Genomic DNA, 25,650 nt, shown 5'->3' with positions numbered 1-25,650 from the left:
GCCCCTTATTAGCTCATTACGCTTACCGTAAACCCGGTACAGGATGTCGATCATTGTCATTCTAACAAACCTTGGATTTCTTGGCTGTGTCACGCTGGCCATCGAATGGCTTACTAGACTTGCTGATACCACGTGGTATCAGTCAGTCCAGATGGAATTTGAATCCCGTTCTTGCCGTGTGAAGATAGACACCATTGTCGCCTTCGCAACGGAAATTGGTTAAAATAACTGTCATAGTGTTTCAACTTCAGCACAACAGCAGTGGTGTAGTGTTTGTCTCATTTTATTCCTTCCTTTCTGGCGATTTTTTGGTTTGTTCATTTTTCTGTTAAATTTACTTCTGCAAACTGCAGTGTTCATAAATTGCTTACAACCTGCAGCGCTCTTCAAACTAGTGTTTTTTTTTCTTTATTATTGTTTATCATTATATCTCTAATAAGAATTACGTTCAACAGTAGTGCATTCAAACAATGCGAGTAATCGAGTGTAAGCGAGCGCGAGAAGGGGAGAGGAGAGTGGGGGAGGGAGCATAGCAAGGTTCATTTTTCTAGAAAACAAAACAAACAAACAATAAAACAGAGCAAAATCTCTATAGAATGCAAAGAAAAACATTTGAAATGAAACCATTAGCTCGCAACGTATTAAACAAGGGCATGCTGTGTGTGTGCCTTATTAACGAATAGAGCGTTCCAGTAGAAGCACTGTGTCCTCCCGGGTGGGGGGATCTATTGGATTTTCAACGTTTTTTCTCTCACTTTTTGTTGTATTAACAATTAGCAGGCTCTATATCGTTAAGGAAAACAGTACGATTAGAGTACGAGTGTGCCATAGTTTATACTAATTTATGCATAATATATTAACCTTTCGCCGCTCCTATGCCGCCGCGCATAGTTATGTTATATCGAATCTACTAAGAAAAAGACAACGGCGACGAATGATACGGGCGGTGGACGCGTGTTCATGGTACCGCGAACCTTTTCTCCTGTTTTTTCCAACCGTCGCGTCTTTAACAACCCCTAACGTGTGTGTGATTATGAAAATCTTATCAACTCTCCTTACGAAATATCTCAGCATGAAGGAAAAAGGCAATCAGCGGCGTATGCGCGTGTTTCTGTATGTGTCGGTCGGCACGCGTGTGAGTTTCGTAGGGCTGGCTGCTCTGATTATGATGTAGATTATTTATAAGATGAAGATGAAGCTCGTCTTGGCTAGTGCGCGAATCCCTACATGATCGAGCAGCGTTTCGAATCAGCTGTTCGCGGCACGCTTGCTCCGGAATCGCCGCTATCACTGTGCTGCAGTGCACGGTGTTGTTTGCTCTCGCTCACAAGCTGTGGCCCAGTTTGTGCATCATCTAAGTGACTTTTCTGCACCACACCAACCGCCTGCTGTTGGGTAGAGTTGAGGGGCGAACCTGGATTAGTGCTATTTGCATCATCAGATTGGGTACGATCGATTCTACCCTGACCGTCGCTCATGTAGTCACTGTCCGCGTCATCATCATCATCATCGTCGTCTTCGAGATCATACTCCTCGTCTTCTCCCTCCGATTCAGACGTTACAGCTCCACGGAGCCGGTCACGTCGCTCCCGTCGCTGCAGCTGATGGAACCGCTCCAGACGCTGGATTAGCAGTGGATTGCTTGGCAGCACAAATACCTCGTCCGGTTCGTGTACTTGCAGTTTGCTCATAAGCCACGTACCTACCACCTGCGACAAGGCCGACTGGGCGGAGTTCACTCCCGGCAAGTCTATGGCAGGTTGACTTTCGATCGAGCTAACCATGGAAGAGGTTTCGGGTGAGGCTACACCACCACAAGGCGCAGGACTTTGCAAACCCGAGTCAATGCTTTCGGTATAGCCGGCTCCAGAAACACTTCCCCGCTTGGTGCGAATATCGTCACCTTCCGATCCGATGCCATCATCCGCACCATCCACGTGATCTTCCGCTTCATCCTCTTCGAGCGCTGGCAATGTGGGATTGATGAGACTGATGGGGCTGATTGTGAGCTGTTTGGCAACGGCAACAAATACGCGCGTATCGACGGACAGTTCAACGTTTGTTATCTGCTGCTCCTCGAAGGTTGGTGGCGATAGAAGTTCATTTGTTTTATCGCCATCGTGAACAGACACAGTTTGCTTCTTCACGTTTGGTTCTTGACTTGCCGATGAAGAAACAAGCTCGATAGAGTCCTGGTTGAGCTCAACATTCTCCTGATCAGCTTCGCCTAACACAGCTTCAGTCTGTACAACCTTTTTGATATCATTTTCTATCACCGCTTCTTTTTCAATGACTGTTACCTCCTCTTCTTCTTCGACGACTTCAGCTTGAGGTTCTTCGTTTTGTGCTTCCTCAACGACTGCCAACGTCGTCGGTTGTTGTTGTTGTTGGTGGTGATTTTCAGTCTCAGTCTCATTAAGATTACCTTTCTCTCCAAACGCAGAAGCAGGTGCTAGCTGTGGCACCAATTTTTGAGCAACCACCTCCTCTTCAACCACTTCAACCTCAACGACCTCTTCCGCGGGTGAAACTTCCGGTGGTTCACCATTGCTTAATTTATCACAATTCAATTTCTCATCCATGATTTCTGGTTGCTCGTCAACAGCACGGTATTCGCTTTGCTCCAGGTTCGCCTTGGGTAATGTCTCTTTGATATTGCTGCCCGATACAATCTCCACAACTGTACCGAGAGCTTTCTGGGCGGTCGGTTCAACACGTCCAGCCTTATCACTACTCCTACCCCGACGATGCCCCGCCGCAGCTGATGCAAACTCAGGCTCGATTAGCTGGAACCCTTCTAGCGGTTGCTTATTGAAGTTAGTCACCGACTTGCGGAGCTGTTGTTGTCTTTTGTGCTTATGTGTCTTTTTCTTACTTTTAGTTTGTGGTTCCTTTTTACCACCAGCATCCGTGGCCACGTCGTTCGAGACGGACAATGACGGGCTTGCTGCAGCAGGACTACTATCCTGTAGTACGGTCGATGGCTCTAACCTCTGTATCGTATCTCCAACCGTTGATTTCTCATTCGTTCTATCTTCCCCGGAAGATTGCTTCTCCGTTTCAATGGCAGTGACCGGTTCCTGGTCCGGAACCAATGCAATTCGTTTCTTTCGGCCATTTCGATCGATGGTTGTCCAGCACAGTTCGCTATCGTGGGACGGCGCTTCGGAAGCGATCGCTTTTGGACGCGTGAGATCAATGTTCTGGGCGGCAAAGGCTAGCGTTGATTCGATCAGGTCCTTCTTCCGATTAGCTTTGTTTGCTGCGGGTTTTCCACTACCCAACACTGAAGATACTTTTGACGCATCGTCCGAAGGCGGAGCAGCAGCAGCAACAACAGCTCCGGCAGACATTGTTTTGGACGAAGATTTTGAAAGCTTAGGGGCAGCTTGATGTCGATTTTTCGCTGGAGCCTGAGTCTTGGCGGTTTTATTTATCTTGACAGAAAGTTCAAAGTTTTTATCAGGTTCAGTTGGGTCAAGATTTGGGATGATCGTTGTTGCGTCAGGTTGGATGGGGGAGGGTTGAAACTCTTGAACATCTGCATTCAGTTGATATGACTGATTGCAAACATCAGTAGAAGGAACATGGTTTTCTGGCACGCATTCGGTAGCATTGCCGCTACCAGTAATGTTGGATTCGTCCTGAGGAAGGTATAAGACACAACGTTGACACAATATTGACAAATCGTGACAATGATGTTTTACTTAATTTACTTACCACGATTGTGGAAGTTGTACCTCCAACGTCAGAAGGGTTTCCATTGCCAGATGGCATCTGTAAAGTGAAAATAAGCCGTTATAATACACAAACAAAAAATTGGTTATGCCGATACGCCGTACCTCCTCAAGCATGCGGAAACGCTTTTTACGCTTCTTATAGCTTGACTGATGTCCGTAGGCCTCTTCATTCGTCATAGCGTACTCTGAACCGCAGTATAGTGGAAGAACTAGAAAATTGTCCAACAAATGAGAGATGATTCCTCTATCCCTGGTTCCATGCACGTTACCACTTACCAGCATCATCATACAAGCGGTACTGCTGGTCCATCATCCAGCCAGGATAGCAAAGCGAGTTGTAGAACTGTGCGAAATCATACCCATTCGTGTACGGGAAGTATCCATTCTCCGAGAAGTCCTGCACGCAGGTGGAAGCGGCTGTTTCATTTTCCGCACCTACCGACACTAGTTCTCCGTTTAATTGCTCGGAACCATTCGGAACGATCTGCTGCTCCGGAACCACTTCGCACAGGGGCACTTGTTCCATCGAGGAAAGGCCATCGTTCGAGAAAAATTGACCATCACTAGCGGTGTTGCCGCCGTTTTCGTTATATACTGGCACTGATTCGGTTTCTATGACGGGTGTCGAATGGTCCGCCGTGGAACTGTCTAGATCGGTCGATTCATTCGCATTAGTTTCGTCATTCATGTCATCGTTTGCGTAGAGCATATTTGAATCCATCGTTTGGTCGTCCCCTGTGGTCGTAGTGGTCACCGTCGGTGATTGTTGGCAGTTGCTGTAGTTCGGCGGATAGATGTACGTCTGACCACCGTTAAAGTACGAAAAGCCATTGTTATCCACAGCAAAACCTGTCAATGAAAATCGAAATGATAATGTCGTATCGGCCTCTGACGACGATAAAAAGGCGGATATTACCATTCATCACCAGTACGCCATTTTCGGTAAAGTATCCGCACGGAACACACGGGAAGGAATAGTCAAACAGTTGACCGCCATCTGCCGCATACGATCCACCATACTCGGATGTTATGGATTCGGTCGTGGAAATGCTGTTACTGCCTCCGTTTCCTCCATCGCTACCCTCGCTCGTAGTGCCGGCTAGTGAGCTGGAACCGGTGTTTGACGTACTGGCAGTCGCGACGGAAGGCTTCGGTCGGGAAAGGTATCCTTTCTTGAACAGTACATCTTGTCGCGGGGTAGTTATTCGGGTGTACTCGTCTGAATGATGAAGCAAAGTATAATATAGTGGATACAATTTGTCGTCCCATCGTCGTTCAGTCTTCAGCTACACTTACCATCGTTAACTGCCGTCGTTCTTCCTGCCTCTCCTCCATCTCCGGAGGTCGTTCTGTTCGGGGCGCTTGCTGTATTTTGCTGTCGCCGTGTGTAGTTATCGTAGTGAGACCTTTTCCCCGTGCCGTAATGTCCATTGCCGCCATTGCCATAGTAACCGTTTCGATGGAATTGGTTTCGACCATTACTAGATCCGGTGGAAACTCCTCCACTCCAATTCGTTCGCGTGTTATATGGTGGTGGCCGACGTCTTTGGTAACTGCTCGCAGGACGTCGCTCCGATCCCGCAACACAATCGCTACCGGTACTGGTATCGGTTCGATTGCCACTCTGATGGTCCTGCTGTGTGCGTTCATTTCCGTCGCGCTCCTCTGTTGCATCAGTTCTAGCTGTCAAATCTTTGCTAGGTTTTGAAGCTAAACTAGTTCCGTTGAGCATTTTAAAGCGGTGTCCTGCAAAAGAAATAATAATCCAAAAACACAACCTTAGGAAAAAAAGTACCTTCGGAATGTTTGCATATTGGAAAGACCTGGCAAGTGACAAAAACATAGCGAAAGCATTCGCTAGAAATCCTTGAGTGTGTGTCGCTGTTACCTCGCTGTGAACATAGACAAATTGTACAAATTTGGCAACGCTGAAGGCGACTTTAAATGCACGCTATTTTTATCGTTGTTATGTCGTTTGTTAAAAAAATAAACAGAATGGCGATGTTAGTCGTACTTTTTCTTCCTGCCGTTTCGATCGGCCCAATGTTCGACGTATCGCATGGCGGTTTACCGCCGGTACGGATGTGTCACGCGCCGCTACGTTATGTGCGATTCCCGCAGTCCTTGCGTCACCAAAAATAGTGTATATGTTTTGTTCGACGCGTTCCCAATTCTTCCAACTCGTTCACTTTTGCTATTCAACAAACACCCTCGATACTTCTTCGCTCACCCGATACGGTGCGAGCCGAAAACGAAACTCGTCATACCCGTGCGCACTGTTTCGAAATTGCAATTCACTGCTTGTGCTTGGCATGGCTTGCTGCTGCTTCGTCGAGGAAGCGTCTAGTATGTAGCCGTTTCTGGGGTTACTATTGACGACGGTTTGTTCTGTGCGCATCATGTGACAAACCGATCGGGAAGGATAGAACAGTAGCACCCCTTGCTTTTTTGCGAACAGGCATCAGACGTAAGCTCTTTCTCCTATCCCTGTTGGCCACATTTAGGTTACTTTTCAATGGTACGATATTTTAGCGTACACCAGTGTAAACATATTTTTAAAGCCGAGAAGTACAAATACTCGAAGATCTTGCCCTGTGTGTGGGTTCATTTGGCAATTTTAAATAATCCTAGTGCGCGTGTGCACCGCGTGGTGTGCAACCACGCCAACTAGATCGAAGGTTTTTATATGACGCAATTGGCTTGATGCAGCTCGAACATGTACTGGAGGATGTTCTAGAGCACGGGGTCTCCAAAGTTTGCGGTGCAGTCTCCACATCAGCCCATCAGGTGCATATTATATATGCGAGCGAATTCTACTTCATGGCTACCTATATTCGAAAGAGGAGGAAGACTCCCCAATACTGCTCAAAAGTCATATCAAATGTAGAAAAAAGATGTGCCCCGAATTGGAGTACGGACAGCATCAATCCTTAAATTTTCAGCGAAATTTTATTGGCAAAAAGTTAGTAATCTAGATTTTTGAGCTAGTTGAGCTAGTTTTAAGCTTTTAATTTTATTCACCAATTCTAAAGTCTATCCTACGGAAGAACGGGACGGATCCGAGAATTACCAAGTACAAGTCTCATTCATAAATGCTAAATTTACACCAAGTGCTTACTATCAAAATCCAAATGGAGCAAGCAAATCCACCTTGTCCACAGTCACGGTACATTCAATTTGTCGTGGAGTTCGGAGGTCCATCTTGTTGTTGGCTACTGTTCAAAAATCTTCCAATCGATTGCAAAAATACCGGCCCGAAAAGCGCCACCACCCGGATTTGTTTAATGTGTGTCTGCGCTTGTCGGTCCCGTGGGACAGAAATAGTAGCGGAAAAAGGTGCCCAACCCAACGAAAAAAGAAAATAAAAAAAGAAGACATGACTTCACAATCACGGGACACACCTGACCCACATCACCGCAAACACGCTCACTTATGTAATGCGGAAAGGAATGGTACGGTAGATGCGAAGTAATTAGTTAAACCAAAATGGGATGCAAAAGTCCTCAAGATTTTGGATTTTGTTCCTCAGAATCCTAACCCGTCGAACGCCCAGTTGTGATTGTAGAAGATGCATAACCCTCCACAAGTAGAAGAAACGAGCAAATAAACAGCGAAAGAAGCTCATCTGCTGATGTAACAGTCAGGTTTCGGTTGCTTCACCTTTCGGCTGCACCATGTGGAGCCAAATAGAAAAGAAATGAAAAGACCCAGTATTTATTTAATCAACACCACAGCTTGATTTGCCTACCTACTGCAGCCTATCTCGCCCAGGAAGTCTCTCAGTCAGTACGGTTGACTTACTTTTTTTTCCTTTCTGTGCTTCAGATAAGCATAACGCGCATACACTGCTGATATGCGAACAACAGTGTCCACTGCTTCGTCTCACTCACCGAAAGAAGCTTCTTGCTGGACAAAAAAGAAGATCACACTTGCACGAGGAAGTGACCGTCCATGATGGATAAATACGTCAGTGTGAGTGCTCCACACCTCCCCACAGATGGGAAGTGAAATCCACCGAGCCACCCCATATTCACCCCGGCTCAAGCACCCCGTATCTTATCGTCGATGGCTCAACAACCTTAAGGCCTGTCGAACGCTTCTTCTGCAGTCCCGAAATCAGGTGCGATTCCAAGCAGTTGTATGCTCCGGGACTTACCTACCGTCAAGACCTTCGTCCCAAGCATTACTTCTGCTGACTGCTCTAATTAGAAAGTGTATCATAATGAGCTCGGTGCATAAAAACACGAACTATTTTGAGATGATATTGAAGAAGATGTGGCCCTGAGTGACTGCTGCCATCCAAAAGCAGCATTTTAAATGCTGCAGATAATTAGTTGCACAAACACACATCCCACCGATGGGGATGGTTGTGCGATGGAAAAGATGCGTTCAGTGCGGACGAAGACGACTGGCAAAAGAAGTAGAAAGATTACACCTTGTTGCCTTTTTGTTTGTTCATCTCCAGGATGAGCCGTTGAAAGTTTATGGATTTCTTTTTATCAATTCTTCCGTATGCAGTTCCGTTCCGTATGTCGATTTGTGAGGCTTTCTTCTTCTTCATCTTCTTCTTCTACTTCTTCCTACCCCATTTCTTCTTCTTCTTCTTGAAACCCGGTATTGCCGTGTGATAATCAGCGCCGTTGTCGCCTTCCTATAGAAATTGCATTTTTCATATCAATTATTTCAAGATCCTATTAAAAATACTTGAATTGCCTATTCGTAAGATCCTCCATTACGTCAACATATTAAGAGCCACTGACTTCTGTCCAAGCTGTCTCGTTAAAGCTGTCGCGCAATTGCCACTGTGACACCATGTGATGTGCCTGCGGTTCCCGAGACAGAACCAAACATACAAGCACAGAGAAAAAAAAATTGGAACAGTGTGTTATTTCTGGAGCACCCGACATAGCGACATTCCAACGCACCGAGACGTACCATGCGGCCCGACCTTTCGTTAACCACATCCCTCAGGTCTCTCGTACCTTTCGCACACATTACTTACCTTCACCATAGCTTTGCGTCTGATGGGGCAACGCCTGTTCGCTATCCGAGCCGGCCGCATTGGAGGTTTTTGTGTTTGCGTTGGCCAGCGACAAGGACACCCATTTGGTCTTCCTTTTTGCTCCCTTCGCCATCGAGAGAAGGGTTTCTCGATGAAGATGAAGGTGCCTGGGTGAACTACGCTGCGTTGCTTCCCCTGCTGTTGCACCAATTTTTTTCTCTGTGGCTTCGGATGGCTCACCCAGTTACCGATGCACTTTGCGATGCACTGATATTGCTTTGCTGCTATCTTAAAGGGGCGGTACGGGAGTTACGATCTCGATCGGTTAGAACCATTCAAGCGTCGTTGCTGGAGGGTTTTCTTTCTCGCCGGTGGTCCTAAGGACTAAGGGATAACACACTGTTTTTTTTTCTTTTGCGGTTCCCACACGGGTACAAATGTGGGCTTTCGGTGGTTCGATGGCTAAATTCTAGACTACAATCAGTTTAACTTTCACACACACATACACGCGAACACTAACTCTGGAAAATAAAGATGAAAAATACACAGATAATGCACAATGAGCGGATATAATCCAGAATTCCATACAAAACGTAACATTTTCACTTAGGTTCCAGGTTCAAGAATGTACTGTCACTGTTCACTGGGGAGGAGTGTGTCTGCACCAAACTAAAAACCTTTGCTTCTCCATTGAATCCGCGAACCGTAGTCACACTTCCACTGATTATCTAAGTAGCCAGCGACTCTGTTGTGTCGTTTACTCTTCTCAACACACGCGGCACTCGCACACAGTCACTTTGAAATCCTTGGTAAGTTCGCGTTGAAGGTTTTCATCACTTTCTTTGCACCACTAAAGAACTCGCCACTGTTTTCTTCTCTCGCCACGGTCCCACGTTCACACAGTGCGATGATTCTATTTGTAGTTTCATAAGGGATTTTTCCTTTCTTCGACACAAAACCTTTACGGTACGCGATCGCACTGTTGCTACTTCTCTGTGGCTACTCGATACGACTCATCTCTCGCGCGCGCACATGCACACACCGGATCGCAAACGTCAGCGTGTTTCACAGCGTGTCGATCCCCGAGTTCTTTGCCGCGTGCTTTAGAGAAAACAGTCAGCGGCATCTCTTCTCTAGGCACGGGTTTAGAAATACATATCTTCAAAATGTCGCTATCTCTCGTGTGTGTGTTAACAAACTCCCGCCAAGGCAGCCGGCGGAGGTGTACAAATAGTCCTAAGCCATCGATAACACGGTGATGGGCTGCGGCTGCTCCCTCTGTCAACCCTCACCCGCCTGCATGTATCTTTGCGTTGCATAATCTGCCGTGTGAGCGAACCACCCGGGCGACAAAAAACGACGCGCTGAGGACGATAATGATAAATATGACAAGCAGATCGTCATTGGTAGGGTGCACTCACGTGCTTCACATGGTGGGTGAAGATTTAAAAAAAAAAAAAAATGGCGAATATTTTTCGGTTGATCGGATCTGTTTGTCAGCCACTTTGTTTACTTGGTCTCAACTCTCGTAAGAGTGGGGAAGGGGAACTAAATTCTTGAGGTAGAGCCGTAACGTTAGGATCACGCTGGCTCACCCACTGTGGTGCCATTACAATGGATCGTTCGGTTGTGCATTGGATTGCCAAAAATGTGTGCGCGCTCGTTTCGCGTCCCACCGGGCAAGATTGACGCTTCCCAAAACTGCAACCCAAGCCAAGTTTGGCAGCCAAAAGAGTTGCATTGTGCTGCTGTGGCAAAGGCATGACGGGAACGCATTTACCACTCGCGCGCTGTGTGTTGCGAAATGTTAAGGTGCAACGCGCTTCGCCTTGGTACGTTCTTTGTGCCGTCTGTCTTACGCTCATTCTTAGCACGCCCGAGGATAAATTAAGCCATTATTTCCTTGACATCCGCACTACGCGATTTTCCCAGAACACACGACGGTTGGAACGGTTTCGGTGTCCGGGTGCAAGGTAAGGCCACGATGTGTTCGCAATCGATACATTTTCTAATTCCACAAGCACGCTTGTTAGGTTAAACACCGAGAAACTAGAAGATGCACGATTCTAACTAACAAAACCCTCCACACCAGCTCGCAATGCAACCGGAAACGCGTTTTTTTTTCCTTCGGTAACGGTAACACACCGAATGACACAATAAATGCATTTTCTCCGGCACTGGTTTTGGTTTAGTTGAGGAAAAACATTGGCCATATGAAAAAGTCACCACTACAGCTACGATGGTGGAAAATTTATCACCCATCCTTTTCCTTCTTGTTTGCTCTGCAGGAAAAGTCAACGTGCTCGCTCAAGAATATGTGAGCTAGAGAAGGAAGAATGTGTGAGAGCGAGAGCTAGAGATGTGGACGTGTGTGTACATTCGTATATTCATGTTGAGAAAAAAAAAACGCAGAGAAAGCCGAGAGAGACGGAAAACCGGTAATAGCGAGTGTATGTGAGAGAGAGAGAGAGAGCTTGTGTATTGAGTGTTATGCACGAGATCAGCTGTTATGTAATAACGGAGGTCGGGAAAATGCATTCACCCCACTTCCTATTTCTCTCGTTCTCCCTTTGTCTCTCTGTCTGCCGTTTTTCCTGACATACTCACACACACACACACACGCGTCTTCGCTACTGATGATTTCACACACAACCATACGACCAATCCATGTTCTAACGGGGTGGGAGTTTTCCACTGGAGAGAAAACCATACACGCAAGGGTGTGTATGGGCGCTAATGTGCTAGAACAATCCATGCTATCGAGCTGTCACACCGGGACCAGAGAAATGGTATTTTCCGGTATGCTTCCTGAGTCCTACAATGCCCCCCCTTTTTATTTTTTAATGCTCATTTTAACTTTTGTTCAGGACAGCGAAGAAGTGATGCAAAAAATAGCCTACTTTGATTTGCAGCAGAAAAAGGTTTTGTTGAAAAATAAACAAATCATCCGCTTATCCCGCAGCTTATACTATATGGGGCGACCGGCAATACAATGCAACAAAGTGTAATAGCTGATTGTTTTTGCGTCCTAAGCTCGAATGCTCTTAAACTAGCAAAAGCTACAGCAAGAATCTCGAACTGTTTTATAATTTCACACCTTCCGCACCGATTTCTTCTGCCTCTCCTGCCCGTACGATGGGCCGCTGTCCAACAAATGTTATTTCAACATCTCAGCTAATCCGCTCCGCCCATCTAATGGGGCGACTGACGGGACGATGGAATATTTGCATGGAACTGTTTCTTCAGACCTTTGGAGCAACCTTATCCCCCTCCCCCCTCCGCGGTCCGGCTGATGATGATGTTTTTTGATCGGTATCGCAATTTCAATCAATCCGTCTGGGGCCGCACAAAACACACGATCTAAAACGAAAGAAGTTGCCCTACTACTGATGGGGACGAGGAAGGAAAGCGTTCGACCCTTTCAACCCTCTTCCGGTGGCCCAGGTATATTGCACAAAGTTGGAAAATCGATGCCGTTTTTTGGGTTTTGGTATATTCTTTTCTCGGGTGTTTGGAGGCATCGTCTTCTTGGCTTATTCTGCACTCTCGATTCGATGTGGATGCCTTTGCGGTAACGGAAAGTCACATTTTAGGGTTACACAATCACTTCAGAGCGAAGGTGACACAAACGCGAGCACCCGAGATATAGGGTAGCTATATACATATAGAGCCGGCAGAATTTATGCATTTTTCATGCCCATTGCACCACACATCAGCCTTCCTTCACAACACGTGCTGCTTCTTATCTACCGGACCGTTTTGCTTTCGAAGAATTAACACAGAAATGGCACTCTAGAACCTCTATAACATTGTAACGGAGCGCTCGCATGCATAGCACAAACTGCAACTGCAACCAGAACGACACTAGAAAAAGGGAACACTTCCGCTTTCTGCGGGTTATCACACACGAGCGAAATGCAATTCTTGTCACAAAACTCCCCCGTAATTGCTTAGAGCTACAACCGTGCGAAAACACGTCCGATACCTTCATGACATAAAATGACTCTGGCGCGTGTGCCTGTGACCGTTTCCAACGAGCGCATTCAACGTCTCTGTTATCTAACGGCAGTGAGAGGCGCTCACACTACCACACATTGCAGTTGAGCTGAGCTGATCTCATGCTGATGGTGTGCGTGTGTCTAGAAGTTGGGAAATCCATTTCCTTTTATATTATTTTTTATCAGTTTGTATTCAGGATTGCCAAGTTTAGGTTAAGTTCCAATGCAGTCTTGTCTATTTTCATTAAAATATGTTTAGCGACAGTTGGAGCCAATTGTGCCAATTGGGTACAAGTGAGCTTCCTATTATTTTTTTTCAGTATTCTATGAATAACAGTTTCAAATTTTAAAAACAAATAACTTTTGGGGCAAAAGGATCCCCAACACTATTTGGGACAAAAGTGTCGCAAACTTTTAGCTGATTTTATTGAAAATTGAATTAAAAAAACTTAGAAATTGTTGTCCACAAATATCCCGATCCCGAATCCCAGAACCAGATTCGTATTTTTTTACATTAGTAGTTCAGAGAGAAGCAGGCTGGTGTGAACTTATAAGCGGAAAAGGTCGCAAAATAGGGCGGCCAAGGGCTAGCATGGAATTGGTGAGACAAACCGCTTTAGAACACGATGTTTTACCAATAACACACAGCTCACATATTTAACCATTCTTTTAAACTTTTAACGTTAAACATAAAACGCTTGTTTTTGCATTTCTTTTTGCTGGGACAGGGCATAGATATGAAGAAAATTCTGCTAAAAGAAACATTTTAAAGTAAGTTACCGCATAACTTGCTTAACGTGGTACACTTACCCCGATTTCCGCTACCACGTGTCGTGATATCCTGAAGTCCTTACTCCGGTGGCTCCGATCCAGATGTCAACTTAACCAATGTATGATCAAAAGTCTAGATATTAAAATGAAGTGGACCTTTCCATCTTTTTTTTATTATTTTGTCTACTAAAACTCTTTTTCTTGCTTTCTATATTGAGTAATAAATATTTGAAACACGTGAGGAAATTTTCAATTTCTTCTTTAGTTTTCTTCTCACTACAGGGGCGAAAATGAGAGCGAAAATCCGTATGCGACACCCCCGCTGTATACACCTTGGTCTAACGACACGAACTGTCAAACTTCTCGTGGATGAGGTCTGTCGAAACGAAAACAAAAAAAATATACAGTCCGTCTTTTTGCTCACTGCTGTTCATCCGGCTGGTTCAAACGTTTTGAATTCCGCATAAAAATGGACAAGGAAGTCGCTGTCGTTCAACGCAAGCTGGAAGCGGAGTTGAAAAACTTCCAAGACTCGGTCAAAGGTACGCGGTGTTTGCTGCGGCTAAGAAACTGAACCCCGGTCGAAGGTGAGACTAACCAAAGCATTTCTTCACATTGCCTTTTATAGAATACTCGAAGCTGGTACAAACGCAGCAACAGCTCGATGGACAGTATTTCGAGAATAAAAGCATTCTGGAAGAGTTGCAAATGCTGAAACCAACCAACACGGTAAATTGCCACCGCTGATACGATCTCCGGATTATGCTTATCGCTCACGTATGTGTCTGCTCTGTCCTATCCGCAGGTGTACAAGCTGTACGGTCCCGTACTGGTAAAGCAGGATCTCGAAGAAAGCAAACAAAATGTGGGCAAACGTATCGAGTACATCTCGAAAGAGCTGAAGCGTTGTGCGGAGAACATTAATCAGCTCGAGCAAAAGCAGGACAAGTATCGGGCCAACCTGCAGAAGCTGCAGCAGCAGTATCAGAGCCAAAAGGCCATGGCGAAGTAGTTGTAGTTTGTCGATACCTTATTCACAAATAAGCACGCTCCAACACATCTAAGCTACATAATATCGCAGTATGAGGCAGTTTAATTAGTTACATCGCATAAACAATCCCATACAAGTACGCCGGCCATGTGGGTCACTTCGTATTGATTTAACATGAGCGAAAAAGGTTGTGTGGGGGGTTATGCTGGAGAGGGTATATCCTAATTAAACTCTGTAAACCCTTTTCCTCGGAAGCATAATCGTTAAGGACCGGAATAAAATCAAGCGAACAAACTATATTCTGTGTGAAAAATTGCGCCGGTAAGGGCGGTTAGAATATGCCCAAAACTATTTGGTTAAACCGAAACGAAAACCAGCTGATGGTTATAATCACTGTAAAGCATGGCGATGATCAGGTTTCGAGTGCCTTTAGTCATTTTTCTGAAAAAATCTGATGCTTTAAAATTGAGCCACGAATCAAATTTTCAGCTTCTTCAAGAGAAGCATACTTCTTAGTTTTTTTTTTTCTAAGGAATGGTTACTGCACAACGTCAAAACTTAAGCATCCAGTCTCCAGAGCTCAATCGTATTGAGAATTTGTGGGATTATTTTGAGCGAAAAACTCGATTTACCTAATGTATTGAATGAATTTTTAACCTAGTGTACATATTCCGATACACCAACCGGCGTTTGTTTACATCTGTGCGCCGATGACAGTTCCCCCGAGGTTCCATCAGCTGAGCGAGCGGTCGTGTCGTAAGTAAACAATAAAGCAGTGAAATCGCTTATCAAACGTTGTTAAATAATCGCACCACGAGCGCCGAACACATCCGACATGCGTGTACACCATGGAGGTGAATCCGCTGAGCATAATTTTGGTCAAATCGGACAGTAAGGGCGACCGGCTGCTGTTTCGCTATCCGTACACACTACCACAACAGTTTCAAACGTCCGTTACCCCGGCGAGAAAAACACCCTACTCGCTGATCCACACCGGGGACGACATTCTGCAGAATGCACTGCCATCAAACATTTGTTTTGGTTTGTGCTGCTTCTACTTGCAACCAGTGCAGTGCTTGTTCAATTTATATCTTTTCCACTCCACAGACCAGCTGTACGGGATATCGGACAAAGATCTAGCAACCCTGTTCGCCGTCAAATCAGAACTGTGCAATCAAAAGTTTGAGCTAAAAGTAAACGACGTACGCTTTGTGTCCCATCCCACCTTAGTGCGCAGTGAGCATGGGTCGGATCAGAAATCGTCCGACATCCAGATCAACGTTGTGTTCGCCCTACACGCCCAGGCCAGTTCTTCCGTCGTTAAATGTTACTACGAGCTAAGCAAACGCATCGGTATAGCGTTGATTTACGAAGAGCGTCGCGATGGTTACTTTTCACGCGAAATCAAAACAATGGTTGCTGTGATGGATGAAAACAGTGCACTGCAGGAACAGGAACAACCGACTGGTGCCACCGGAACGGGTGGTTCGGTAGTGTCGGGCAGTGGTACGGGACCGACGGGAACGAGCGGACAGGCGGTGGTAACGAATGCTGCGGTCACTGCGGCCGGAATTGCTGTCGGTGTGTTTGACACGATATTGAAAAATACGACGCTGGCACAGTTTATTAAAACGGTATGGGGGAATATTATGTAGGAAAAACAGGTAACTAATGATTGATTTGTTCTTTCTAGATCTATCACGACCTCTGCACGACGGGCCTGCTGAACGTTACCATGAATCAAACCGTAACGCTAAGCTTCTGCCTGCCACAGAAAGCGCACCAGTTCCACAAGAAAGGCATGGCAGTTGAACCGGAAACGATCGATCGATGCTTGGAATCGCTCAAACCGTACCACGGCATGCTGCTGCTGGTCGATCCTTCCGAGCTGTTCGACTGTGTACCACCATCCGGTGCCAATATGCTGCTACAGCTAATAGAAGTGTACAATCCGCTAAAAAGCTTACAAAATATGGCTTCCGATGCGGAGCTACTGATCGATTACGTTTACCAGATTGTCGGTCATCTTGTGTACTGGGCGAAAGCGACCATTATCTATCCGCTGTGTGAAACGAACGTGTACGTAATTGCACCCGATGCACAGCTAAACATTCATTCGAATCTTTCAGACAAGTTTGGGACCAAATTTCCTGGCATGTCGTTGTTTGAGGTTATCAGCGATTTCTCACTACCAACGTCGATCGGACATCTAACGACACCGTTACAGCATCCAGCCAGACAGGGTCGGCTAGCGCAGATGGTGCTGTGGATGTTGCAGCATCACCTCTTAATGCAACTGCACACGTACGTACAGTTTGTGGCCAATTTGGATGGAATAGAGGACGGAGAGCTTGACGGGGGTAGATCGAGTGCGGAGCGTGTTCATTATCCGATTCACGCACTGTACGGAAGCTCTGCGCCGAGTGCATCCTCCAGCCAACCGTTAGCTGTCCCTTCGGGTGGAAATCGGAAGCATTCGCTTAGTGAGGATCGTTATTCGGACAGTCTATCGGCACTGCTAACGACGGCTGCTTCCGTTACCTCCAACACAAGACCCTCGTCGGCGAGTCATCGATCGAACATCAGTCACTCGAGTGTGGGAGGTCTGCAGACGGCTTCCAGTACGGATAATGATGAAAGCATCGCATCAAACGATGACGACGATAAGCTGAAGCGATTGTTGGCAGCATTTCCCGAGCCCGATCGAAAGGCGGTTGCACGCATACCCGCCGCCTCCAATCCGGAAGATCTGGCGCTGATGGTACGACTTTGGAAGGCCGGGTACTTTAAGGGCGAACATCATCTGGAGGAAATTATGTACTTTGAAAATTTGCGCCGCTCGCAACTGTTGCAGCTGGTGGATAAGTTTCGCGAGGTGCTGATCATCTACGAGACGGAAGATCCTGCGATCGCTAGCCTGTATGCCGATCATCCGGTGGAGTAGCGTTGAAAACCCTGTAAGTAAATTTTGGCGAAAGAATTTTTCGCTGTTGTTTTTGTAAATTTCGTATACAAAGTAGTGGTGGGAACCTTGGAACTTCTTAATGAGAATCCACCCAACTCCGAAGTATAAAAACGGAATATATTCCGGAAAAAAATATAGATAAATCCGGAGTAATTACTCCCGAGTGAACTCGGATTAATCCGACTCCGGGGAAAATGAAGATTTACCCATCACTTATATAAAGTATGGAATGCCGATTCCTATTCTTATGAAAATAAGGGTCTTTATTGTTGTATTCGAGTGGTATGTGGTATTGACCTTTCCCTGAACCTTTCCCACGGAAAGAATAACTCCTCCCTCTCTCGCTTTTTAGTAGTTTAGACACCGAACGATGGTTCTCCTTCGAACGTACAACCAGACCGTTGAATAATTTCTCGTGCCGCCCATATGCCACAGTTGATGCACACGTCCACGCTGCGAGCTTGCAGCAGTTGTGCCAAAAAGCCACCAACAAACGCATCACCCGCACCGTTCGTATCGACCATCTGTTCCGGCGCTAGCTTTTGTACGGGAAATTCCCGAACGCTCTCGGTTCCACTCTCGATCAGTAGCACCGGATCGCTTCCCTGGGTGATAATTACGATGCGTTTCCGGTTGGCATTTTCCTTCGGTAGGTCCGCAATTCGTTTACCGATCGTACGCAAATCTTCCGTACCGTAGTTAAATTCCTTCGCCAATGCTACCGCTTCCTGTGTAATTTATAGGACAAAAAAAAACACACAGTTTGTTTGTTAAAATTGGGGGTACAAAAGGAAGGAATTGATAACTTCTCCATTTCTTACCGTCTCATTGCCAAACAGCACATCGACGTACGGGAATATTTCCTCGAGATTGCTCTTGTAAAACTGCGGCACAAAAGGTGCGCTAAGATTCATCATAAACATACGCCCACTGGCCGCCGCCTGCCGGGCCACACTGAGCGCACTTTCGAAGCTAACCGTAAAGAAAAAGCCAGAAACGTAGAAGAACTGTGCACCGGCAATGTACGCCTGGTTGGCAGCGCTTTCCAAATGCTCCGGTGTAAAATCGTTTGCAGCGGCTAGATTGGCACAGAGGCTGCGCTGTGTACCGGTTACCAGTACCGCACAGGTACCGGTCGGATTGGTAGATGATCGTTGATATTGCACGTTCACTCCGTTCGATGTGGCACGCTCCTCTAGTATGCGGGCGTACTCGTCCTGTCCCACGCAGCCGAAAAATATGGCCGTCCGAGGCCTCCGCAGGATCCACTGAGCGACACGCAGTGAGTTCTGCACACTGCCACCGGCAATGTACTCGGCCTGGTACTTGTCGATCAGCTCTTTATAGCTGGGAAAATAGGCAAATATTACAGGGGAGGATTAATTGTTGGAAGAGCTTCATGAAAAAGAGAGTTTGTAGCAACTGATCCTTCGATGAAGGATCGCTGACATCAACGACGCCGTTTCCTCGTTTAATACCATGTGATCTGCCCTCCCTCGTCTTACTCCCCCGTGGCATCCTATCGTTTATACCTAAAAGTGCGCTCCCTCTTTGCCCCTTAATATAAGGGGGTACCGTATCTTTACCAGCTCCATTAACGAAGGCTCCTTCCCGACAAACTGAAACTTTGCCTAGCTGATACCCATACATCGGTAATTCCGTAGGTTCTAACTATCACGGCATTTCACTGCTTTGTTCCCTTTCCAAAGTCCTAGAATCTATAGATCAATCCTCCATTCTTCCTGTAATAATCCTCCACTTATCCCCTCATGAACATGGTTTCATCCCCAAACGAATTAGGTCGTCGAACCTTATCCCGATCCCGATTAAACCGATGTTGTTTACACGGATTTTAGAGCGGCTTTCGATAACTGCCTTGTTTTGCCTTGTTTTGTTGCCTGGACTCTGCATCCACTCTGGATTATGCCGCCATTGTCTGGTTCCCCTCAGGCTCGATCGCAATGGCCAGAGTGATGAGTGTACGGTGAAGATTTATCTGTGCAAACTACTCGTCGCTACCTTGCAGGCTATCAAATGGCTCTCGCATCATACCCTGTTCGCTGTTGGCTTCTTGGGTTAGACTCCATAGAAACGCGACATTCCCTCTTCAGTTCCTGCATCATAGCAAGCCTTCTTCTCTATGAACTGAATGTTCCTCCTCTTCTATCAGCTATCCCTCTTTACGCCCCATCCCTTTATCTACGTGATAGACCAGCTTTAGACATACATTAAAATAAATAAAAATTACATTGGCATGTGTTTCTGCTCCGCCAGTATCGCATTGTTGGGCTGCATATCGTACTTGTCAAGGAGATCCTTCTCAACCACTGCCGAGATATCCAGCAGCGGGTTGCCGAGTCCAACCAGCATACCATCCCTGTGGAAACAGACAAAACAAAAAAGGATGAAATACAGTAAACTCTCTCTCTCTCTCTCTCTCTCTCTCTCTCTCTCTCTCTCTGTGTAATCGGCAATTTTTCGGGACTATTGAATAATAGGGTTTTCAGATTAGACGAGATGACGATTTCGCAGCTAACTCGATCCTGGAAAACAGAACACAGCAAATCTTCTTCTTCTTGTTGCCTTAACGACCTTCTTAAGTCACGTCGGCCATCGAATGGCTTACTAGACTCTCTGTTACCACGCAGATGGACCGACTCTCACTACGGGGAGACGGTTCGAATGGGATTTGAACCCCGGTCTTGCCGTTTGAAGACCAGCGCCGCTGTCGCTTGCACCACTGCAGCAAATATTAGCTATAAATTAATTGCAGCTTCATTTTTTTACAATTCTTCCACCAAAATTTATAATCACAAGTCTCAATTAAGCAATTGTTTTGTTATCTTACTATTTTCTTCATTTTAGTTTCCTAAAATCGTTTCTTTATAACTCTTGTACACGCTACTACAGGTAGAAGATAATTTAAGATTCGGGATTCAAACATACGTAGAAAGCTCATATCTTTCGGTTGCTATTACAAACTTCGTAAAAAAAAATTGCACATTTGAGAATAACATGTGATTTAGAGTATGTGATATGTTGTGATTTAGAGGGGTTTTCCAAATTAGAGAGAGTTTACTGTAGTAACCATCGAAGCAACAGCTAGCGCTAATCTCTCCACCTAATCACATTACCGGTTACTGCATTAGCATAGAAACCATCTCCCAAAGGGCCATGACCTTAGCGATGTTGGTTGGTTGTGTTTGGTTGGGCTGACCGTTATCATGCATCCTCTTGTCGTGAAGCGGAAGAACGTATGATCGTGGCAAGACACCAAACACAAAGGAAACTTTTTTTTTCTTTCGTACGTTCACGCGCACTTAAACTCACCTAAGACTCTCCATTGTTGATTATATAAAACAGAAGAAACTGCTTGAAATCGTACTATCACAACAATGTAGCAAAACAACGTTCTGTACAAACGGCGTGGCACAAAACAATGTGATTCCTTGAGCGATTGTACTGCACAATCCCTACACCAGCGGGTGATTTTGCTGCTCCGAAAGCACGTCACGCGGTATTGTTGGAAGTTGTTGAACGCAGGAGAAGTACCGGCACACTATTAATAAATCGGCCTCAACACTCAATTAACTGGTCGGACGGACGGATGTGTGTGCTGTGCTGTGCGCGTGCTAGAACCGTTGCAACATCGCTGCCACCGGCCGGTTGAATGGAATAGGATTAACGAGATCTATCGCATGGGCCGAGCGGAGATGATAGTGAAGTCAGTGGCTAGAAAACCGACTGACACAAACTGCAGCGGTGTGTCTTTGTTTTCATTCTGGTTTTCGATGACGAATGGGCAGGAAACACTTGTAAACTAATATGGGGATGAAAATAACCATTTGGAGTTGGGTAAGCATTTTTTAAATTTAGATTTAAAGCCGGTCAATAAACACATTTTGTATCATTTGCGCAACTTCCAGGTGGTATAAAGATTTGAAGAAAATTTTGCACAAACAGACAATAAAAACACCGGTAAAGTTGTGGTAAATTATCAAAAGCAGAAATTAAACTGTTCTCTTTGTGATAATTTTATATAAATTGACCTTTTTGAACACTTTATTTGAAGATTTTTACACAAACCGTATCAATATTACTTGATAAACTGTGAGCGATTTCAATGCAAAAAAGGTTTAAACCCGGATTTGTTAAATGATTTCGGGAGACTTCTTTTATGTTACTAAAATATAAATTTTCACCTATTTTTCTAAAAATTCTATAAACAACAAAACATTTGCAGTCTTGCCCCACCTTTCCGCATGGAGGAGAAGAGCGATGCTGAACGTTTTTCTTGTCTGCTTCTTGCACAAGATGTCTATAGAAACGAGATGGCGCTACACATGTTTGGAATCGGCCATTGTTTTTTTCTGACCAATCTAAACCAATTACAAACACGATTTTGTTTAGATTTTGAGCACCTTTGGGACGATTTCGTTGTGTTCTACATAATTCATAAGATAATTTTACAGTGTAACAAAAAATGCGGTAATATACGGTACGAAAAACATTTCAAATCGATTTAAAACAAAAAATCATGTTTGCTTTTGTTAACCATGAGCAACACGTGAACCCGCGCATGTAAACCACCAACGTCAAACCGAGCCCGTCAAAGTGCGACCCGATGGACGAACCCTGCGATCGATCCGCACATCTTGCGTCTAACCAAAAAAAGAAGTAGCCCTGGCTCCGTGCATACTCCGTGCGTGGAAAAACGAAGCTCCTAGCCTTTATCAGCAAAAATTATCCAGCAAAGTTGAATCAAACCCGGTGCTAAAAGGATGTGTAACGCGTGAACGGTTCCGGGCGTCCGGAACATTCAACAGTGTGTCACGGTGAAGGCAATTACGGGAGTGTGAAAATTCGTCATTCCGGCCAGCTATAGGAAAAAGCGCCTCTGTGTGTGCGAGGAAAAAAGAACACAACCACACAAGGGGGTACATTAGCAGCCAGCAGTACCCAGCAGCAAGAAAGATATCGTACAACAAGCAGTGAGAAAAGTTACAGAAAGTTTTGTGTGTCTGCCGAGTGGTGTGGTGGCTTCTGGTGTGACTGAACGAAGCGTAAGTATGTCTCCTTCCTGTTTGCATTCATGGCGGCCAGCCCAAGGTGGCCGTACTACCGTATCGAACCATCGCGATAGAGGGAACCAAAAAAACGATGGTAAATTTTCGCGTTTTTGTGGCGCGTCGCGATCTTCCTCTTCTTTTTCTTCGTATCCCCTCCTCCCTTTGGCATGGAGTCTTTTACGGCCACGATTGAGATTTCTCCCAAAATGTGTGTAAAAACGCGCTTGTGCCGATGTGTGAGTGTGATTCGAAACGATGGTGGCGTGTGCGAATGTGTGTGTTGAGTTAGGAAGGGGGATAGTGTGTAAAGGTGTGTTGTAGTCACAAAAGAATCCAAGCAAGCTTCCAAATGATGAACGAAAGTACGTTTGAACAATAATATTCTTTGAAAAAAAAACGACAACCCTTTGACCTGCAGTGGGTGCGAAAAGGGCGCCCGCATTGAAAATTCGCGCGAGAGCGCGCCTGCGTTTATGTTAGTGTTGGTGTATGTGTCCGTCGTGTGCTCTGTGCCAGGAAAGGGAAGAAGGTTGTATTTTTATGAATGCGGCTCTGGATGGTGTTTGGTGTGGTTGTTTTATGTCGCTTATTGTTCCTTTGGGGGAGGGTGGGAGTTGTTTGGGGCAAAGCCTAGGTGGCAAAGGAGAAGAGTTTAGGATAGAATAGGAAGGAAGCAGGGTGGAATGGTGATGAAAGGGATCGATTATTCTGTAGTTGTACTGCAACTTTAGAGGGACATGGAACGTAAAGGGTACGATAACACCTTGAAATGGTAAATTATGTGAGGTTATGAAATAGTTTTTTTCATGAATTAGATGTTTAAACAAACGCCGAGCCTGAGCAGTTTAGTTTACATAGTGAAGTTGAAGAAACCAGTTTTCGTTGTGTGTTGGTGACTTCTTTCTGTATCGCTTTTTAGACGTTTTGGCACGCACACACCTTTAGCTACATTTTAGATTCGGAGCTACAGCGCCCTCTGTCGTATTCGGTGGAGAACTACCTAAGCGCAGCAGCAGCTACATAGGTGTGCGTGCGTTCACTTTTGCTTACAGTCTGAGCCTTTGAAGCGAGGCAAAATAAAGAGAAAAAAGCAGATTTGTGGTTTTTCACCTTTAGCATCTTTGTTGAAAATGAGATGCATGGGAGGGGAGGGTGTTACTGCATTATTTTTTAATTTGTTTTACTTTTATGTTGAACGACTGAATTGTAGGTTCAAAGCTCTAGTCTTGGAGGGTATTAAACAGAACAACAAAAAACTAATACGGCATATGATGTATACATTTTAGCAAATCCCCTTTTGCCCCACATTACTCTCTTGCGACATCTCAGCATCCAGGCGGAGCCAACCGGTTTGTTCATAGTTGAATCAAGTAAAGAAAATGGTTTGCTTCCCTTCTACAACACCATACGGTACACCACGGTGGGACTACTTTGATCGATATCAACATCATCCAGAAGCAAGCTCTCCTAGCGCTGGGAGCGAAAAGAAGTGAACCAATCAATCAACCAAAATGAATCGATTTGCAGCAACCACAAAGCACTACACACCAGGAAGAAACGGGTGACTCTGATTAACGAAACATAAATTTACTTCACAAAAGACTAAGCTTCGGAGGCAGGCATCAGGGACATTCTTCTCTCGTACATCACGTCGTACTGGTGGCATTTTCATACACTGGGAAAACCAACCGTGCAAAAGGAAAACAGGCGAGGAGGTATGTGTGTTTGCATGTTTGTGTCCTACCTCGCGCGGAGTGACAGGCGACGGCCAGAAGAACCGTGTGTTTTTTTGTTTTTCTTGTTTTAGCAATGTATTTTTGCTTTTCCTGCGGCCGGGTGTCGCCACCGAATTCGAAATTGCCAGTTTTCGTCAGGCTTGGCTGGCTGGCTGGCGCGGGGACGGGAGAGATAGAGAGAGAGAGAGAGAGTGCCATCGAGCATCATAACCCCAACGCAGGCAACATCAATTGCACTGCACAAAGCGACGAAATGTAACATACGTTCAACATACACACGGAATCAGCTAGTATGAGAGCGGAACGGCGATCGGTGAGAGCCGCCATCCAGCTAAAGCGAGAAACAGAAGGCATACACGAGAATCCCGCAAACACACGAAAAAATGCAGCAGCAGCCAGCGCGCACAAAACGCGATCTTGCTGTGTGACGATCCCTCCTGCCATCACTACAGATCGGTTGATTTAGTGAGTTTGGTGTGGTTGAATGGACACTTATCCGGTTGAGCGGTGTATGAGACGCGTTGGGAGGGAGAAAAAAAAACAGGGGAAAGAGGGGACCAGGCTGATAGGACATCCGTTGTGGGTTGTGTGGACGGTCAACCCGCAAGCGAATAATCATGATTATTCCAATTTGCCTCTGCCACACACCACACAACATCATCATCATGGTTGTGCGCTTGTTCGGCAAGGAGATGAAGAAAGCAAAGAACCGGCTGTCGGGTGAGGCAGGCAGACGATTGAGATTGTGTCGAACGCACGACGATGGTGTGTAGTTCTATTATTACGCAACGGCGAGTAAATTAACACGAAACCATCAGCATCGCTCCTTGTCCTCCCGTTCCTGAGAATTGTTTTTCTGCGTTCCGATGTATGTGGATCCAAGCGATGGTCCTGGTACGCGTGCAGCGCATAAAAAAGGTTGCAACACTGGGTTTTAAATGCTCCTGGATGATGGAACCGGATGCTGAGCATCGGATAAACTGAGGCAAATCTTTTGGATATTTGGCACAGCACGCACGCAAACATACATTCACAAAAGGCTTGACTCTGTCGACGGATGATGCGCTTCTAGTGTGTGGAGTGCAATGTTTGGAAAGAGAAGAAAAAGGTTGACGTTTCGATTCGACCAGATTCTACATCGCGTTGTATATAGTGACAGATTTGATACTGATTGGGTTCAAAAATTGTTATTTTTTTTTCGGTTTTGAAGCGCCTTTTAGTTTTATCTGCAATATTATTAATTGAATTGTGCTGAAAGAGTTCCGGATTTGGAAATAAGAGTGCAACCCTTCAATCGAAACTACCGCAACGCAACTTTTGTTGTAGTAGATTTACAAATTAATTTAAACATACAATTATTTTGGACATATAGCTCTAG

At 45.5% G+C, this 25,650-nt stretch overlaps 5 protein-coding genes across 6 annotated transcripts in view; 2 read left to right on the top strand and 3 right to left on the bottom strand.

The window, feature by feature from the left end:
- LOC126568579 (histone H3.3A-like) overlaps nt 1-9,227 on the bottom strand; it is a 537,920-nt gene extending 528,693 nt beyond the window's left edge. Inside the window, exon 1 of the mRNA XM_050225076.1 lies at nt 9,218-9,227. The gene's annotated coding sequence lies outside the window, so the exon portion shown is untranslated. The remainder of the gene's footprint in view (nt 1-9,217) is intronic.
- On the bottom strand, nt 1,115-8,896 carry LOC126568665 (uncharacterized). The gene is made up of 7 exons (XM_050225180.1): nt 8,743-8,896; nt 5,037-5,486; nt 4,657-4,959; nt 4,017-4,589; nt 3,843-3,949; nt 3,721-3,777; nt 1,115-3,644 (listed from the first exon to the last, which is right to left on the bottom strand). The coding sequence occupies exons 1-7, from the start codon at nt 8,873-8,875 to the stop codon at nt 1,224-1,226; spliced, it is 4,044 nt and encodes a 1,347-aa protein (XP_050081137.1). The 5' UTR covers nt 8,876-8,896; the 3' UTR covers nt 1,115-1,223.
- Nucleotides 9,228-13,946: 4,719 nt separating the features above from the next.
- The window catches only part of LOC126568590 (probable prefoldin subunit 6), a 263,741-nt gene continuing 252,037 nt past the window's right edge, over nt 13,947-25,650 (top strand). The window contains exons 1-3 of one of the 2 annotated variants that reach the window (XM_050225090.1): nt 13,947-14,053; nt 14,140-14,240; nt 14,317-14,519. In XM_050225090.1, coding sequence (XP_050081047.1) covers nt 13,981-14,053; nt 14,140-14,240; nt 14,317-14,519 — 377 coding nt within the window. In that variant the 5' untranslated portion in view covers nt 13,947-13,980. Of the gene's footprint in view, nt 14,054-14,139; nt 14,241-14,316; nt 14,525-25,650 lie in introns of those variants that run through there. The other variant, XM_050225089.1, reaches the window with a different exon arrangement.
- Nucleotides 15,350-17,449, top strand: LOC126567970 (GATOR complex protein NPRL3). Its single transcript, XM_050224356.1, has 3 exons — nt 15,350-15,543; nt 15,610-16,136; nt 16,196-17,449. Exons 1-3 carry the CDS (start codon nt 15,351-15,353, stop codon nt 17,444-17,446), a joined length of 1,971 nt encoding a protein of 656 aa, XP_050080313.1. The 5' UTR covers nt 15,350; the 3' UTR covers nt 17,447-17,449.
- Nucleotides 17,820-25,650, bottom strand: part of LOC126568326 (uncharacterized) — a 59,812-nt gene continuing 51,981 nt past the window's right edge. The window contains exons 2-5 of the mRNA XM_050224786.1: nt 20,798-20,834; nt 19,716-19,844; nt 18,289-18,814; nt 17,820-18,195 (exon numbers count right to left, since the gene is read on the bottom strand). Coding sequence (XP_050080743.1) covers nt 17,824-18,195; nt 18,289-18,814; nt 19,716-19,844; nt 20,798-20,811 — 1,041 coding nt within the window. The 5' untranslated portion in view covers nt 20,812-20,834 and the 3' untranslated portion in view covers nt 17,820-17,823. The remainder of the gene's footprint in view (nt 18,196-18,288; nt 18,815-19,715; nt 19,845-20,797; nt 20,835-25,650) is intronic.

Source organism: Anopheles maculipalpis, chromosome 2RL (assembly GCF_943734695.1).
Source record: "Anopheles maculipalpis chromosome 2RL, idAnoMacuDA_375_x, whole genome shotgun sequence".
Taxonomy (NCBI): domain Eukaryota; kingdom Metazoa; phylum Arthropoda; class Insecta; order Diptera; family Culicidae; genus Anopheles; species Anopheles maculipalpis.
The sequence above is the reverse complement of the archived record's forward strand: the minus strand, read 5'-3'. Positions and strand labels throughout refer to the sequence as shown.